Source organism: Tasmannia lanceolata, unplaced genomic scaffold (assembly GCF_043159265.1).
Source record: "Tasmannia lanceolata isolate RefF3 unplaced genomic scaffold, GAP_Taslan_0.1 ptg000003l, whole genome shotgun sequence".
In the NCBI taxonomy this organism is placed as follows: Eukaryota; Viridiplantae; Streptophyta; class Magnoliopsida; order Canellales; family Winteraceae; genus Tasmannia; species Tasmannia lanceolata.
In genome coordinates, this window is record NW_027518680.1 from 59,177,857 (window position 1) to 59,197,549 (window position 19,693).

General features: G+C 36.9%; 1 protein-coding gene across 3 annotated transcripts; it reads right to left on the bottom strand.

Annotated features, from left to right (window-relative positions):
* Positions 1-1,872: 1,872 nt before the first annotated feature.
* LOC143857131 (EID1-like F-box protein 2) lies at positions 1,873-19,403 on the bottom strand. Of its 3 annotated transcripts, XM_077367453.1 has the most exons (5): positions 19,246-19,403; positions 18,999-19,123; positions 16,744-16,866; positions 3,157-4,049; positions 1,873-2,180 (listed from the first exon to the last, which is right to left on the bottom strand). In XM_077367453.1, the coding sequence occupies exon 4, from the start codon at positions 3,915-3,917 to the stop codon at positions 3,174-3,176; it is 744 nt and encodes a 247-aa protein (XP_077223568.1). In that variant the 5' UTR covers positions 3,918-4,049; positions 16,744-16,866; positions 18,999-19,123; positions 19,246-19,403; the 3' UTR covers positions 1,873-2,180; positions 3,157-3,173. The 3 variants fall into 3 exon arrangements, with proteins under 3 accessions (XP_077223568.1, XP_077223561.1, XP_077223571.1); XM_077367446.1 differs by lacking the exon at positions 16,744-16,866; XM_077367456.1 differs by lacking the exons at positions 16,744-16,866; positions 18,999-19,123 and having other exon boundaries at positions 19,246-19,372.
* Between the last annotated feature and the right edge of the window lie 290 nt (positions 19,404-19,693).

A 19,693-nucleotide genomic window follows, 5' to 3' on the forward strand; every position in this document is an offset into this window, starting at 1 on the left:
CCCAAACACTCCCAAACGGCCATTTAGCCCCAAAACGGTGTTTCAAACGCCAAACGGTGTTTCAAACGGTACGCCAAACAGGCACTATGTGGGATATCATCATGAATTACAAGGCCCAAGGTCCTGATTGGATTGCAGGATTTTTTGGAAAATTTTTAGAAAGGAAAGTAGAAATTTTATATGGTCAGTGATTAGTAGTCAGGATTTTTCAAAAAAGTACAGTAGGGGCCACTTCATAGGATAATCTGAACCGTGCATTTCTTGGGCTAATACTTGAATAGGTTGTACCCCAAATATCATCTCCATAGGATGATCCTAACCCCGATCTCTAGAGGACTTCACATCATAGAAACCTCTAGAGATTACAATCCTTCAAGGAAGGATCCGAGCCCTCGGATCTGTGAAGATATTTGCATTGTTGCCTTCTTTCTGAATTTTTATCATACAAACCAAGAGTTCTAGGGTTCGGATCATCTGATAGAGAAGATTTTTGAGGCCACAATTTCAAGGGTTAGAAAGATTGGGCCAAGCACTATATAATGTCATGTGTCCCCTTTTTTCCAACCGTATCTTTTTGCTTTCATCAAGAACCAAAGCCTTTCAGATACATGGCTGCAACTCGGGACGATGGGTCGGGTTTTGAAGAACCCAACCCTACCCAAGAAATATCTGAGGTCGGGTCGGATTTTTTTTCGGAAAACCCACGATTCCCAAACCCGGCCCACCCATGATAAATCTCGGGTCGGGTCGGATTTTTTCACACTGACGCAAGTTTTTAAGAAAAACTCTTGTTTGGCAAGGCAACTCAACTCATAGAAGTAGAAAACTCGAGCATGGTAAACGTAGTGCATTAACTAATAACTAGTCAAAAGAGAATAAATTGATGCATTACCAAATGAAAATGATTATACTCATGTGTGATAAACAACAAACTCTTTAGTATATTAACTAATAACTTGACCCCTAATATTTACTAACTTAAGTAACTCGGGTCAGGTCGGGCCCTTCAAACCCGGCTCGACCAGAGATTCATCCATTCATCCAGGTTTTTGGATCCTAAACCCGGCCCGACCTGAAACCCGAGAAACCTAAACCCAACCCAGGGCTATTTTCGGGTCTGGTTGATGCAGGTCGGGTTTTACCCTGCTCGAGTTGCAGCCCTACATGCTGCCCATCAAAGTTTGGTTTTTTATTGCTATCTTCTTAAATATAAACATTTCTACTGTTGTTTTGGCCCTGGCCCAAAAAGAAATCATTACTCAACACTTGAAACAGGGTTGGTTCCAGAGGCAGATCTCTGTCGTAATGAGTTGAGAGTTGAGACAACACTAAAAGAAGATTAAAAACAATCAGCAGGTAATTTCTCACCTCAGAGAATTTCTCCCCCTTCCACATTTCTCTCAACATTTCTTCCAGGAGAAAAAAATACACAGTAATTATAGTCTCAGCAGTGACACAAAATTCAACAGGTACTCCGAAGCTCGCTGATTTGAATCGACCTGATCAAGACTTGGGTAGTTGGGTCAGTCTAAAGGGATGACAAGCCACTGAGTTCTTCAGAAACAGACAGAACTCCTAGGAACTCTGGCAAATACTGGAAGAAATCCTATCACTGCATCAAGATTTTTAACCTAAAAAGAGTAAATACAAGTCAAGTTGGACTCAGGCTCCCGATAAATGAGTTTTGAGTTCTTAAACCATGCTTAAAATTGACCATAACCCTCCTTCAAAAGCACGGGGACAAACCACCAATCCTGGCACCAGAATGCATGTTTTCCTTATTGTTAAGCTAACGATTTCAGGTATGAAAAGTGAGTGCCAAGTAAACCAAATAATAGGATTCAGGAAAAGAAGCAGCATTTGCACATCGACTGAATAGAAATCAATACTGATGTTAAAAACGCCATTAGACTACATGTGCAAAGTATACGTTGCACAGATGCATACACAGTACAAATACTCAATCAAGGCCACAAAGTATACTTACACAGCATATTGTAAGTAGCAGGGTAAAGAGATACTCCTGTATAACATTACATCAGAAACATACAATCTGGATTTCTGTCTCCAGTTAAAACAGAAATTGATGGAAGATCACCATTCCAGCTTTGTCTCATCCCACGTCCAAGTAAGATCCACAAGGAGAACAAACTATTCAATACTTTATTACACTCAAGGATCTGCATGAAAAAGGAAATTAAGAGATAAAACATTACATACAAGAGTGAAATAACAAACGCAAAGTCTAGCATCAACATCAATGAACGTTTAATCGACATAACACCACATAAAATGAGAGAAAGAATCAGGTACTTGAGGAATTCTTCGGTGAGGATAGTCTAGATCTTTGTATCAGAGCCAGTTCCACCACATTTGAAAATTTTGGATTCTGACATGTGAGACCATTGTTTTGGCATGTCGAAGTTGAGATAAGAAAATGATACTGCTGAATTTTAAAATGAATTGCAGCAAAGGAAGTTGTCCCTCTTCCTAAATAACTAAAATAAATATGGGATGACTAAACATCCACATATTTTCCAAACATTAGAAGTGGTGGACAATGCCACAAATCATATTTTCAAATAATAAGAGCAACTTTTTTGTCATTTTGGAACACAATCACAAAATTTGGAAGGGCGATGATATTTTTGCGCCCCCCCCCCCCAATTCTTCTCTTTTTAATGTGACGTCAAAAAGCGTTAAAGTTGCCCACTTTTCATGTTATAAGGGGGGTGAATGCGTACTGCAAGGGGAGGGGGTGAAAATATCATCGCCCAATTTGGAATGCTAATTCAGAAAATGTCGACATTTGTAAATGATTTTCTTATTATTTGAAATGGTAATATTTAAATTACTTTAGTAGGGGGTAGTTGCTTAATAATATCAAAGAGTCCAAAACCCTGTTATTTTGAAGTAACCAAACTGCTGATGTTATGCAAATAAAAAGGAAAATATCTACTAATGCAAATGACAGGAGATTCCTTCTAAATGTACAATGAGAGACTTTCAACCGCCATGGAAGCACTAAAAGCAATGAAAGTATGTATTAGAAAATAAAATGCCCTAAGAAAATTAAGAATGCTATTTGAAAATCTGGCTGCAACTTTTGTGAGCTCCACAGATTAAACAGAAGAAGTTGAGATAATAAGAGCGCACCTCAATCGGGTTCAGAGTCACTCCAACTCAGAAACCTCGTCCGAATCAGAGAGGGGTAAAAGGGTGCAGATCCCGACCATATGCCCGTTGAGGCACACGTAATATTCAATACAATCATCATAAGAACCCAACCTATTGCAGGCACTCCGAGGTATCATATTCGCTTGTAGCATGCTCCAAAGTTTCGCCTTGCAATATGGGCACACTTCTGTGGGATGGAACTTGGTCTTCCGTTCAATCAGCATCTTACGAACCCTCGAAACCGAAAATGACTTGAAAACACCCCGGAAAAAACCAAGGTCGCCCTCTTCCCCTTGATCGAGATGCTCACAAGGGTCCGACACATACAAAACATCCGATCTGCATTGAGGTATAAGGAAACTCTTTCCCGACGTCCTCGAAAATCGTGTCCTGTAAACAAAGTGGCCCGGAATTTGGACACTGTTAAACAAACCGCCCTTGGTGCAGCCAGAACAGTAAATTAGCAGCTTTCCGAGCGCTTTCCAGTTCCCATCTACACTGTGGGTTCCGCTAGACTGCAGATCAAGCATCATTTTTGGGGCCCGGGTCCGGCAGAACTCTTTCCAAAAGATGCGCTTGGCAATGTCATCGAACCATTTGCAGACACAAGAAAGAGTCGCAATCAATCTAGGGTTCCAATTCTGATGTTGTAATACTAGGAAAATTGCATCCTCGCTCAGATGACCTTTTGTGCATATGCATGTTGCTGAGTGTACACAACGGTGCTGTTTTACCAACATTATTTCCACCAGTTATGACCCACCTGTTAGCACCTGAATCTTGTTACTGGAAGGGAGGTCTCAGCAACCAATATAACTAACTGTGGTTGAGTTAGTCAACCAGGTCATTGGTAAGCACGACAAGTTGCCATCCTGGTGCATGAGTTTCACTCAGTTAAGCAAGATTAGATTTTCCCAAGAACAAAAAAATTGCATTCAACTCAGACACAATGGCCAGATTTGGATAACTAGTTAGGATGCTATAAATATCAATACAAGTTCTAAGAAGTAAGAACTAATACAAGTTCTCAGAAATGTTGCCTCGAACAAGAACCAGGTAGAAGTCTAGGAGGCACCTTCGTTTCTATAGAAACAAAAAAATGTTTGATCCAGTGCTCAAAAAATTGAAAAACCAGTCATACTTGAGCTTCAAAATTCGATGGCATACTCAAGAGATTTGATTGATTCATCCTCATTAAGTCCGAAGTGTCCAATTCAACTTTTCAAGTTTTAGGTATTCTCTTATCTGATAAATTCAACGAAATGATGAACATGTTGGTTTCAATTTGCACAGCTTTATGTTCCAACTTTGACCACATTTTAACTACAATGAATAGAACGCCAGCAAAAAAGTGAAAACATTATTAGCTTGCCACTGGCATTATATCTCTTACGGAATAATTCCTTTGCAAAAAAGATAAAAAGATTGAATGTGAGAAAGATCCCATTTCCGAAAGTTAACTATTGAAACCAGAGTGTAAGATGAATATTCATATCTTCCCAAGAAAGACTTAAGATCCCATTTCCAAAGGTTAACTATTGAAACCATGAGCAGAAGATGAATATTGATATCTTCCCGAGAAAGACTTCCTAGGAGATTTGCCAGCGCATTGGAGGAGGTACTTGATCACAAAGAGGGGCACAAGGTCACACTTCATGATGTAGGACATGCTATGGAAGGGATAACGAATTCAAGACAGTTCTGAAATTTGGAGGAAATTACATATTTAGAAGGGAAAAGTGCTGAATATATACTCAACTTACTCAAAGTACACCTTTGAGGTTGAGTGAAAAATCAGTATTCCGCGATCCATATTTAATATTTAATAAACCATAATTCCTTACGCTATAACATACGTGCACGATGCGTGAATGCATATCAAGTAACAAAAGTTGTATACAGTAAGTGATGACAACCTTTTCTAACTCTATCGAAAGCATTGAGTCAATATATAAATAGCAATCCAAAGGTTCAATAACAAGATGCTAGGCGATAAGTACTCCTTGATATTAATGGCAATGAGGGGAAGCATGTTAAGCAATTCACTTAGCATTTAAAGTCAGTGATTCACTTTCGAATAACAAGACAATAAACTACAAGTACGATTCAAAGGGTTTAACAGTTCCATATTTCAGTACATCCAACCCACCAATACACACTTCAATATTTATATCTTCTATTTGATATTCAATGAGCGACAGTTCCCTAAGCAATGATATACTTATGCTAAGAAGGAATGCATGCTAAGTAACAAGAATTGCATATAACAAATAATACCAATCAATACCCATTCAATCGAAATCATTGAATAAATCAAGTTATTCATAACTATCAAGAGAACAATATCAAGATGGTAGACAATAAACACTACCAATAAACACTTCAATATTTGTATCCTCCTATACACCCGCCAGCCAACACTCCAGTAAATACTTCAATATAATTATCCTTCTACACATCCGCCAGCCAACACTCCAAGCAATCAAGATTCCTCAACCAGGATCCCCACTATCAAGTTCAAAAGAACCCCAGGATCAAGAAAGGGGACACTCATCTACGACCCCCACTATCAAGTTCAACAGAACCTCAGGATCAAGAAGAGTCCAACACTTCAATAAACCCTTCAATATTTACCAAAGTACAGGTAAACACATCAATGAGCAGAAGCACAATATTAATGACAATGAAATTACAACACTTCTATCCAATACACATTGATCCCATACATTCCAATTTCAAGAGGGAACAATAAAACAAATTTTATCACTACACTTAATTCTAATCAAATATATAGCAAATAATATCCAAACTCAATAAAACCACTGCCATTTGAAAGAAAATTGAGTATAGAATAAAATCTATGAATACGTCATTCTCGGATAATGACTACACAAGTAGCTATTAGAGTAGAATCACAGAAGGTCAATTTCAAGCTCTACACAGGAATTTTCTTACCAGCAGTTACATCCAAATTTTCTAGGAACATATTGAAGTCCAGTTACACTCAAATTTTAACCACGTGTTCATAACATAATAATAATCAACATAAAAATTTATTGGATTTAAATAAATTACACAATGACACCATAAATTCAATGAAGTCGGCTCAGATTTTAGCGCTAGACAGCATAACAGATTCTGTTACTGAACTTGAGATGAGTCATAACCATACTAAATGGTGTCCAAAATTTATGAAATTTATGCCATTTGAAAGAGCTTTTAATCTACTATAAATGTTATGTAGACATGATTTCAATTTGATAATCACAGAATTAACTATGATACAATTACCACACAAACATCAGATTTTAATCAATTCCGATGATGAATCATTTCAAAAATTCTATAGATAATTCCTGTGATCCAAATGCTCTGAAATTTTAACTACATGCCAAAAACCCATATAAGATAATCTGATAAAATTTTGATAGTCAAATTCAAACTAAAAATATTTTTTCAGTATTTAATAAAAACGGGTAAAATCTGAATCTTCTTAAACTAGATTTCATGTGAAAATAAAACTATGGGAAACCAAGCAAAAGCATACCAAATTCTCAATTCAATTCAAAAATAAACTAAAATCTAGAAGCAAGTTAAGAATTTACCTTAATTCCCAAAATATCTCTACCTCTTTCTCTTATTTTTCCTTTTTTTCCTTCTCTTCTTTTCTCTTTCGTTTATTTTCTCTTCCACTCTCTTCCTTTCTGTTCAGCCAGTCTTTTGCACGAAATTTTATTTCTATCATTTTCTTGTTTCTTCTAGTGTCTTCTCATTAATTCTATCATTTCCATTAGTTTACATTAGTGGTTATTAATATTACATTAATTAGGATCACTTTTGTTAATAGTAGTGTGGTGTTATGCTTTTGGGTCAACCAAATTGTGCCGGAATTCTCTTAGTAAGGACACCTATTCATGCATAGATAATGCTCATGTCTCATGGATATGTGCAAAAGAGACCATCAAGTAGACTTTTGCCATTTTGTACACTATTTTACAACCTTGCAACCACACATAGAAAAGTCTATTCTATTCTTCCTTTAATTAATTTAATTAAAATTTACACAACTTGTAAATTACATTCCTAGCCTTATTTAAAGTTTAAGTCACTCTCTAATCCGTGGCTAATAGGTTAAGGTCTTGGGTTTGTGGGTATTTATCAAAACTATGGCCAAAACAATTACAAATGTAATGTAATTAAGAGTTCTAAGAAGGGTTCTAATTTATCTTTCTTACTTCCAACCATCCCTTAATCCAATCGCTTATTAAGTTTCTAAATACTCTAATAGTTATAAAAACATATACAATAATTTACACATAGTATGATATAAGGCATGCTATTCAAGTGAGGCTATTTCATCATAAAGGAATTATCCATAAGTATAACTTATACATAATTAAAAATAATCACAAAAGACTTATACTAATATAATTAAAAGTATGTATACATATCATGATTAATACATGCTAAATCACAATTAAAAATCCAAATCCAGATTCTCGCACATTTCTTACAGTTCTTTTGCATCATTTTAATTCAAATAATTTATAAAGAATAACTTAGGCTGCCAAAATTAGATCTTTAGGTCGTATGTCACGTAGATCACATTATCCAGAATCAAAGCATTAAGGAGGGGAGAATGTGAGAAACTGAATTTTTAATTGTGATTTAGCATGCATTAATCACGATACATATAGATTCTTTTAATTATATTATAACAAGTCTTTTATGATTACTTTTAATTAAGTATAAGTTATACTTATGGATAATGACTTGATGATGAAATAGCATTACTTGTATAGCATACCATCTATCATGATATGTAGAATACTATTGTATATAATATTTATAACTCTTAGAGTGTTTAGAAATTTTAAAAATAATTGGATTAAGGGATGGTTGGAAGTAAGACAGATAGATTAGAACCCTTCTCAGAACTCTTAATTACATAGCATTTGTAATTGTATTATACATAGTTTTGATAGATACTCACAAATCCAAGACTCTAACCTACTAGTCACGGATTAGAGAGTGACTTAAACTTTAAATGATGTTAGGAATGTAATTTACAAGTTGTGTAAATTTTAATTAAAGGAATGATAGAATAGATTTTTCTATGTGTAGCGGCAAAGTTGTAAAATTGTGTGCGAAATGGGGGGCAAAAGTCTACTTAATGGTTTCTTTTACACATGTCCATGAGGCATGAGCCTTATCTATGTATGAATAAGTGTCCATACAAAGAGAATCCCAGCACACTTTGGTTAACCCAAAACACAACACCTCACCATTATTAATACTTGTTAAAAGTGTAAAAGATAAATAACGCCTTTCTCCAACAGCTTAAGCTCCTGGATAGAAAATGATGAAAATATGAGAAGAGACTAGAAAAGAGGAGAAAATGATATAATTTTTTTTTTTTGAAATGGTAGAATGATTTCATTAGATAAGGGAGCGGGCCGAGGAGGACCACTCCCGAAAGTACACGAGAAACAATAAAAATAAAGATACAAAAAAACTCTCAAGGAGGGAGGAGGTCAAACCACTCCAATGTCGTACGACTAACCCCACGCCTAGCCAAAGAATTTGCCTCCCCATTGGCAGATCTCCGCACATGATTGAAAACAATAGCAGAGCCCGAGATTAGATCATCTATTTCATCAAAGATAGACGAAAATCTCCAAGGAGGCAACACCGCCCCCTTCAACCATCGAATTACATTGAGTGAATCACCCTCCACAATAATGAGATCCATGCTCTCTCTATCAAGTCTTTTAATACCATGATATACCGCCTTTACCTCGGTCTCCGAGGCATCACATACCCCAAGAGGGCCAGAATAAACCCACACAACTTCGCTACAATCATCACGACATAACCCACCTACCCCGGCTGGGCCCGGGTTCCTAAAACTCGACCCATCGAAGTTAATTTTAAACATCTCAATAGGAGGAGCCTCCCACTGCTGAGCAATTTGAGACCTAGCCTCCCTACTAAAGCAAACTTCTCTCCACTCCTCCCATAAGTCAAAGGCCGAAACGAATCGGAATGCCGAAAGACATCTTTGCCCACGATAGAGAGGGCAATAATTTTCATATATAGCCAGTACGGAGATTTAGCAACCCCCTCAACAACTCTAGAATTTCTCCCCCCGGCTGGGCCCGGGTTCCTAAAACTCGACCCATCGAAGTTAATTTTGAACATCCCAATAGGAGGAGCCTCCCACTGCTGAGCAATCTGAGACCTAGCCTCCCTACTAAAGCAAACTTCTCTCCACCCCTCTCATAAGTCAAAGGCCGAAACGAATCGGAATGCCGAAAGACATCTTGCCCACGATATAGAGAGGGCAATAATTTTCATATATAGCTAGTACGGAGATTTAGCAACCCCCTAAAAAACTCTAGAATTTCTCTCTTTCCAAATCACCCACCATGTTGCAAGCAAACAAATTTTCCACAACAATTTTCCTTTCTTTCTCCACGGCACAAACTCCCACTGATGCATCAAATCCGAAATAGATAAAGGAAAAACCCAAGATATGCCAAACCTCAGAAGTATATAGCTCCATATCTGATGAGAAAAGGAACAATGCATGAAGAGATGACCCATAAATTCACCATCATCCAAGCATAGGGGGCAATGGTCCACAAGCAACATACCTCGCTTCCTAAGGAAGTTAATTGTTTAAATCCGATCGCGACAAACCGCCCATCCGAAGATACAAACTCTAGATGGACAATGAAATTTCCATACCTTGGCTGAGATAGAGGATGCATCGCAAGGAATCAAGAATAAATAAAAAGATTTGACAGTGAAAAAACCAGAAGATACCGTAGTCCATACTCTTTTATCCAAACCGGTCCTCTTAATATAGCCAAGGTTTAAAATTTCGGTTTCGGTAACCGTTTCAGACCCCACCAAAAACCGAAATTTCGGTCCGAAATTTGGTGATTTGGTTCCAAATTCCGGACCCAAATTGCGAAATTTCAGACTGAAATTCCGAAATTTTGTATCACTATTTTTTTTTAATAAATAGTCATTAAACCGAAATTTCGGACCAAAATCCGAAAAGGGCGAAAAATGGAATTTCGGAAAATTCCGGTTTCGGTCCCCACCGGTACCCGAAATTTCGGATTTCGGTCGAAATTTTAAACCATGAATATAGCACCCATCTAGAAGCTTAAGAAATTGGGATACCGACTCTAACTCCCTATCAAAGAAATTCCTCCTGAAGATCGGAGACCAAACTAAACTACCCCCATCGCGGACAAAACAATCACAAACAAAAGCCTCTTTATCGGAAGCTACACTATATAGATATAAATTAAGGGCGCATTTGGATATAAATTAAGGGCACGTTTGGATGCAAAGAAGATTTTGATTTGGAATTCTCACATTTGCAGCCCTTTTTGCGTTGACATTTGGATCCCGATCAAATCCTTGAATTTCCAATTCAGGGACCGATAGTGAAAAATATCATATTTCCATATAAGCTGTGTAAATAAGAAATTGGAAATCAACAGATCTGACAGTTTTCTTCAGCCTCTTGCCTCCTCTACCTCTCCCCTGCAGCAAGAATGACCCCCTTCCAAATACAAAATCTAAAGTATCCAAACAGTCCCTAAAGGAAATTTAGTGCAAATGGTGCTTTAGTGAAAAGAAATGAGAAGAAAATGATAGACAGGAAAGGAAGAGAAAATAAGAGAGAAAGAGAAGGAAAATAAGAGGAAAAGGAAGAGGAAATCTTGGAAAATAAGGTAAATTCTTAACTTGCTTCTAGCTTTTAGTATATTTTTTAATTGAAGTGAGAATTTGGTATGGTTTTGCTTGGTTTACCACTGTTTTATTTTCTCATAAAATCTAGTTTAAGAAAATTCAAATTTTACCTGTTTTTATTAAATAGTGGAAAAATAGTTTTACTTTGAATTTGACGCTCACAATTTTATCAGAATATCTTATATGGGTTTTTGGTATTTGGTTAAAATTTCATAGCATTTGGATCACAGGAATTATCTTTTGAAGTTTTGAAATGATTGATCACCAGAATTGATTAAAATCTGATGTTTGTGTAGTAATTCTATTATAGTTAATTCTTTAATTATCAAATTGAAATTATGTCTTCCGAACATTTATAGTTTACTAAAGCTCTTTCAAATGGCATAAATTTCATAAATTTTGGAAATCATTTACTATAGTTATGACTAAACCCAAGTTCAGTAACAGAATCTGTTATGCTGTTTAGTGCTGAAATCTAAGCCGACTTCATTGAATTTCTAGCATCTTTGTCTAATTTATTTAAATCTTATAAATTTATATATTGATTATTACTATGTTATAAACATGTGGTTAAAAATTGAGTGTAATTGGACTTCAATATTTTCCTAGACAATTTCATATGTAACTTCTAGATAGAAAATCCCTATATAGAGCTTGAAACTGACTTTTGTGTGATTCTACTCTACTAGCTACTTGTGTAGTCATTATCCGAGAATGATATCTTTGTAGCTTTTATTTTATATTCAATTTTGTTTCAAATGGAAGTGGTTTTATCAATTTTGGATATCATTTGCTATATATTTGAATAGAATCAAGTATAGTGATAAAATCTATTTTACTGTTCCCTCTTGAAATTGGAATGTATGGGATTAACGTGTATTGGATAGAAGTTGTGTGATTTCATTGCCATTAATATTGTGCTTTCGTTCATCGATGTGTTTACTGGTATATAGGTAAATATTGAAGTGCTTATTGAAGTGTTGTACTCTTCTCGATCCCAGGGTTCTTTTGAACTTGATAGTGGGGGCCGTACATGAGTATTCCCTTGATCCCAGGGTTCTTTTGAACTTGATAGCGGGGATCCTGGTTAAGAAATCTTGATTGCTTGGAGTGTTGGCTTGCAGGTCCGTAAGAGGATAATTATATTGAAGTATTTACTAAAGTGTTGGCTGACGGGTGTGTAGGAGGATAAAAATATTGAAATGCTTATTATGAAGTGTTGCAGGTTTATGTATGGAAAAAAAAGGCTTTGCCCAATTGCTTGGAGTGTTGGCTGGCGCGTGTGTAGGAGGATATAAATATTGAAGTGCTGTCTTTTAAATATGGAAATGCTTAAACATTGAATCGTACTCGTAGTGTATTGTTTTGTGTTTCAAAGTGAACTGATGACTTTAATTGCTAAGTGAAATGCTTAACATTCTTCCTCTCATTGTCATTAGTATCATGTAGTACTTATTGACTCGCATCTTGGTATTGACCCTTGAGATTGTTATTGATATATTGACATAATGCTTTCGATGGAATTAGAAATGATCATTGTTTATTGTATATAGCTGTTGTTACTTGGTATGCATTCATGCACGCATACGCATGTTAGTGCGTAAGGAACTATGGTTTATTAAATATTATATAAAGATCGTGCGATACTAATTTTTCACTCAACCTTAAAGGTGTACTACACTGTTTGAGTAAGTTGAGCATCTATTGAGTTGTGTCGCTCATCTCACGTCTTATGACTATTTTTCAGATCAGTGATCTTGAGGAGCATCGCATGTGAGAGCCGTTTTGGGTGATTTATGGGAACAAGTTAGGCCGCTTGCGCTCTCTTAGTTTTAGTAGTTTTGTTTTTTTCATAAGTCCTTATAATTCGGATCTATGGGCATGCCTGGCCTGATTCCCGAGTCACAGTAGCTTTAGCTGTGGCGTGGAACTGGTTGGACAAACTGTAGTTGGCGAGAACCATTTCATAAAAAAAAATTTACATATTTAGAACCTATAGGTAACTGCATTATAAGATTTAGAAAAAGCATTGGGACACATATTTAATCCTATTGAAACTAATGATGAAAATATAATTTTTAGAAAGGTCGGATGCAACCGAAAATAGTTATAACAGTCCAATTCAGAAATCCGAGATATGATTCGCAAAATCAAACCATCAATTCGTCATATGAGTCGCTCGGTCAACTTGATGGCGGACGAGCTCGCCAAGGGTGGTGCAACCTTATCAAACCTGTGCGTTACTGTCACAGGGTTGAGAACTGGGCCTCGATACTTTATTTTCTTTTGTAATCCCCACGAATAGTGGAGTCATTCTATTGGTCTCTTACCTTGTATGGGGGACATCTTGTCCCCATCACATTGTGTGATTGATCTTATCGAATGAAATCGTTATTTTCTCAACAAAAAAAAAAAACAGTCCAATTCAGAAAATACGACCCCTTTTAAATTTTAACAACAAAGATAATAAATGTGCAGATTTAAAGAAACAAAAGCTTTGGAAAACTGTTGTGGGGCTTTAGAAAGAAAATGAACAAGACTAGACGACAATGAAAACTGAACAAAAGATTCAACCAAAGACGGAACAAAAATAATAATGAAAGTCTAAACATAGTAATGGAAAACACGAGATAAAACATACCATGACTGAACACAAAAGATAAAAAAAACTAAATAACTGGGCTAGATAGATTCCTAGATACTTAAATTTCAAATCCTAGCCCTGGAGACTTCGAATAATCACCCTAGAGATTGATCTATCCAAAAAAATTTAATTGGGCACATCCCTTTGGCCAATGATCTGATCTAGATGGTTTTTAGATATAACCTTTTTTTAGATATAAAATTTAAAATCATATAGTTTTAGAAAAACCACCCAGATTTTAGTTTTTGTGATCCGATTGACCTCAAATGCTGATATTGTCACCCAAAATTGATTTCCTGCCACATACTAAAATGTCAAAGAGATCCAACGATCAGATCCTTACTAAGCCGTAGGGCCAGTTTCGAAAACTAACCATTTCTCTAAATCTGAAAATTTTCAAAGTGGTTTTTCTTGAAATTCTCGAATTGGATTCCATCTAATTGACTACTAGAATCTAATTCCAACCCCTCCTACTCATCGAGCATTCCCTTCCCTAGAAATGTCTATCATCAGTTGGATACAACCAAGAATAGTTTTCGCAGTCTAGTTAAGAAAATACTCCCGCTTTTAACAAGAAAGATAATAAATGTGCAGGCTTAAAGAAACATAGGTTTGGGGAAACTACTGTAGGTTTTTAGAAAAAAAAATAACAAGACTAGAATGATGAAAACTCAACTAAAGATCTAACCAAAGATAAAAGAAAAATAATAATGAATGTCTAAAGCTACTGATGGAAAACAAGAGATAAGACCTACCATGTCTAAAAAAAAGATAAAACTAAATAACCAAACTAAGATAGATTTAAAAGGATAGATATATAAAGCATGAGACAAAACCTACTATGACTAAACAAAAAATAAAAACTTAATAACTGAACTAAGATAGATTTAAAGTGATAGAATGTATCAAAATAATCCACTTTTATGTTTCTAAGAATCCATTTAGAGAAGATTTTAGCTTTTATTTCCATTTGAATTCTATATAGGAAAGGGTGAGATCGCCATTCTTGAGGTTCTGAAGTTTCAGCGGAAAGGTGACTGAGGAGAAATAAGGATGGGACAAGGTAAAATCGAAAAAATAAGAAAAAAACTGGAAGAATAGGAAACATTAGACTAGCAGAGAAAAGAGGAAGATTCTGCTCAAGATTTTTTTTTTTGAAGAAGTTAACTTTAAATTGCATAAATCAAAAAAGTACAAGGGGACGAGCCGACCCCTTACAGAACAGGGACCACATATAGGGTCGATCACAAAGAAAGGAAGAAAACACAATACATCTAAAGCTCCAGGGGGCCGTGAACAATAACAAGAGTGTCCTCCCGATCAACCCCATCCTTTGCGAGAATATCAGCCCATCCATTCGCCGATCGACGCCTATGATACGGAGAGGGAAGGATAATAGAAATCAGATCCCTGATTTCATCAATTTTGTGAGCCAGACGCCACGGACCACAAATTTTATTAGACGCCCATGCAATCGTATTAGATGAGTCCCCTTCAGCAATTAGAGGGCCCAGATTGTGATTCGCATACCAACGCAGACCAAACAGGAGGGCTGAGACCTCAGCTTCATTAGCATCGCAACATCCAACCAGCCCCGAATAAGACATAAGAAGGTTACCCAGATGATCACGGAAAACCCCGCCTATGCCCGCACTCCCAGGGTTCCCGCAAGAACTGCCATCAAAATTTAATTTTATCCAGCCGTCGGGAGGAGGGCTCCACCTTGGTAATACCTCAGATTTGTGCTTCTTTTTCGCCACCACCGTAACCCAATTCCTAAGGATGTCACCGACAGAATATTGGATTCCACTCTTGGCTTTGGCCTATTTGATAATTGAGAGTTTAATGTCAAAAATAACATTCGCCCTACTCCGTTCCTTTCCCTCAAAAATCCGGTAGTTCCTCTCTGCCCAAATATGCCACACAGTTGTGGATGAGATAGACAGCCGCATAGCTTCACCAGCACAACCGACATACGCCACACCCCAGTTCGAGATGACAGATCTTATGCGTTTTTGAAGAACCCAAGAGTGTCCAAAAAAATCGGAAAATGCTCATCCACAGCTGAAATGAGAAGGGCACAGTAGGAACAGGTGGCTCAAGGTCTCGCCAGCCTCCTTGCATAGAACACACCGACTTGCCTTGCTAAACCCACGACTCATTAATCTGTCACATGTAATTTCAGCTTCCACAGCATATGGAAAATATGTTGAAAGTTCGAGACTAAATACGACAAAGAGATGTCGAGGAAGGCCAGATCTGTTATTCAACTAGAGGTGATCAAAGAAAACGAATCGCTACCAACCAAAGTATCTATAGAGGAGGACGAGGTCCAAAATAGAGAAAAAAGAATATGGTACAAATCTCCTGGAATTGCAGACATAGTGAATGGAATAGATACAAAGAGCATTCCAAAGGTGGTGGTGAGAAATATTGAGTCGGCGATGATCACATACCAAATCAAGGTGGAGCAAAAAGAAAAAGAACTAAAAAGATGTTTGGCTGGTGAAAATTATGGTTACAAGTTAGAGGCTGAAATGTTGGAAGAATGAGCGAGGATCCCTAATTGCTCAAGGTTAAAAGAAGGATCTAAGGGCGGAGTATCGGATCGTCTCTACTCATGCTTCCCTATGTGTCGCTTGGGAGCCAAAACGGTTCGGGTATTCATTCTAGGCGTTCTGTTGATGCTTAGCCCATGTCAACCTTTTCAATTATTGGATCTATATTCGGACAAGTGTTTGAAAGGGAAAGACATTATTTCATCCAATAATTAAGATTTTAACTCGCAAGTGGTAGGTTATTCATTTGGTGGTAGAATGCTGGTTGAAGATTGATGGTACCCTGTGACGGTAAGGATTGAAGAAGATGATGTTCCCATGTTGGGTTTCTCGTTTAGAGAATTCATGGCTTTTCGCAGAAGCTTTTCTACGACTGGTTTTGAGCGGTGTGGCCATGAAAACCTGACCATCCAAGATCAATACTTTGAAGCAGAGAGGGATTTCATGCTAAGACCAAAAACAATGGTCGTGATTTTTGGGTCACTCGTAAAAAACTGAGAAAGATAATTATTTTCCTTTTTCAGCGTAATTGGTAACTGGTTAAGGATTTTAAAACTTTTAAAAATTAGGAAAAGTGGAGAGAATGTCTACCTGGTATCTTTTTTCATTAGGTTTTCAAGCCTTTTAATCTCGTCCATCAACCCGATCGGACGGCTATGGCATGGGAGACAAAGAGAACTGCATTGTGTCGCGATATATGCAAATCGGTCTCCTCTAAAAAAGCATAAGAATTAAGAAGGCATAAAAGATGCGATATAATAACATTTCAACATCAGCAAGCAAAATATCGTCACTAATTAAGAACAATTGTTGTTTTCAAAAATAAAAAGTTAAGAAAAATTGTCTACCTATACCCTTCACAAGAGAATCTATCTCTGCATTGGCATCTAAATCCACATGCGGAAAAATAACCAAAACATCAACAGACAAAACAATTGTATCTGAGCACCTCGCTCCCCGGACGTAACCCTTTTCTCTTTTTAATATATTCTCATTATCATTAAAAATAATCAACAGACAAACCAACCAACTCCTCAGTGGCATCAGTCCGTCTCCAAGGTTACTCTTTCTCAATCTTCAAGCACCTAACCACATTAAGGGAGTTACCCTCAAGGGTCACCAAACAAGGAAGTGAGTCTCTTTAACCTTTCCCCCAAGACCAATACCTCCTCGATTGAGTCTTTAATATAATTAAACCATATTAAGCCAACCTAATGTGCTCACTATACCGAATGGTTTCTAATGATGCCTTTGATATGTTCTATCCATGCTACACCCTTCAAAATTCAGCTTGATAGTGTCCAAGGGATGTGGAATCCTTCCAGGAACCACCCTATGATATGAGTATGTTTTTTTGGATGGTAAAAAGAAATTTATTAAGAGAACGAATTATGGGCAGTTGCGAGTTTGCAACCGAGGTGGTCAGTACAAGAAGAAAGCAAAAACGAGACAAACAGGAGCGGAAACAAAAACAACAAAGGCCCTGCTCAATTGGGTTGTATGGAATTAAGGATAGACCAATAGAAGGCAGGGAACTTTAATTAATATAAAGTCAGGCCTTAAAAAAGATAAAGGCCCCTCAAACTGTGACCTACTCATGAATTTCTTTTTACTTCAATTTTATATCATTTCCTCACTGTTTTCATCTCTATGTAATCAGTTCTGTGCCACAAAAATCTTTTGAATTTATTTTGCATGTTTTCTTTCCAAAAATCATAGATGTTGGTTTTTCACTTTTTCTCAACGAATTCATCTCTTTGTCCAAACAATAACAACAATATCAATCTTCTACATCAGTTGACACTTCATACAAATGCCCAAATCAAAGATTTGAGTGTTTTGCATGCATCCAGCTCTTACCCCTAAACAATAAGAACTGATCAGTGCCTTATTAATTAAGTTGGATCACATAAAAAACATACAGTTCCCAAGACACCAATATCGAAATTCAGCAGTGTTTCATGCATTTTACAGAAACACTCTGATTTAATTAGTCTTGGGTAAATTAAAAAGAGTCAGTTAGTGCTTATCTAGAGCACTAACATGATAAGCATAAAATGAAATCAAGATAACTATGGAAAGAGATAAGAATAGAACATCTTGTTATTGGTGAAGCCTAATCTCAGTCTAATCCGGATAGTATTGTACACTTTTGAGGAATTTTTATATTGGGGGTAGTTTTGTATTTTCAGGAATTAGGGTTTTTCCCTTTATTGTAACGTGTCTCAGAACGCTATATATAGGGTGTGATATCAGGAGAAGTTGTGTGAGAGAGAGTCGTGAGGGCTTTTGTAATCTCTTCTTCGGAATAGTGGAATCGTTGGCTTATCGCTCTGCCGTAGACGTAGCCCATACCATACTGTGTGAACCACGTAAATCTGTGTGTTCTGTGTGTGAATTTTTCGCTTATCTTTTTCCTAACACATCTTATTCTAACATAACTGCTAATCTAGTCTAGTTGCCAAATGAGTGTTCATATAAAACTATTTTGGAATGAGATGAAGATAGAAACATCCTAATTTAACCTAATTACCATATCTGGCTTAGTTGCCTAATCCAACCAATTACCTAATCTACCACGCTAACAATCAAACGGTCAAGATTCCCTTAAAATCAAAGGGTCAAGATCTCATCTATTCTAATACATAGTTCTCAATGTGAACAAAAATCTAAATTTTGTTTTATTTTCTCTAAATTTCAGCAGATCGTACTTAAATTCAAACAACTAAAACTTAGGGTTCATACATACATGAAAAAACAAATAATGAAAAGAACAGATAAAAAGGTCAGTACTTTCCAAGCGAGAAAGTGCAAAAGAAAAAAGTACAGAAACCCTAATTTCTCACCGGAGCGGAAAACCTTCTCTTTTTCCAGATTTGCATCGACAAGGAGGGAAAAAAGGTAGAGAGAGAGAGAGAGAGATCTCCGCTTATTCTTTTCTCAAACTCAAACCCTAGAAAACAAAAAAACTCTGCAAGAAACGAAACGAGAGAGATACGATTAGGGTTTATACGCAGACAAGATGGAGCTTATTCATATGAGAGAGAGAGAGAGAGAGAGAGAGAGAGAGAGAGAGAGAGAGAGTAATTTCACCGAGATCTAGGGGTATTTTAGTAAACGCCACCTTTGCTGATCTATCTGTATCGTCTTTCCGCTAACACAGAGAGAACTTGAGAAAGTCAAGGGATGAGATAGTGGTGTTTACTTTTGTCGGACATAACAACGAGAAGATAGAATGAGAAAGGGAGATGATTTGTTCACCCAACTGGAGGATTATGCGCTCCACTGTTGATGTGATTTGACGTCAAAAAGCGCTAAAGTCTGCCCAGAATTCACGTTAAAAGTGGGGTGCATAATCCTATAAGAGGGGCGAAAAATTATCTCCCTTTGTTTTAATGTTGAAATATTCGAAAAAAAAGGTTTTTATTTTCAGTTTTCACAGGAAAAATGGAGGAATCCAGTAGCCAGGTGCCATTCGTCCAAGGGAGTTACCGGTGGACTCCGGTTAGGGTTCAGGTTGACCCTCCTCGAGTTGGGCTCG

Bases quoted from the DNA above. Each gene is read 5' to 3' on its own strand.
- LOC143857131 (XM_077367446.1), bottom strand. From the start codon at position 3,917: ATGTTGGTAAAACAGCACCGTTGTGTACACTCAGCAACATGCATATGC.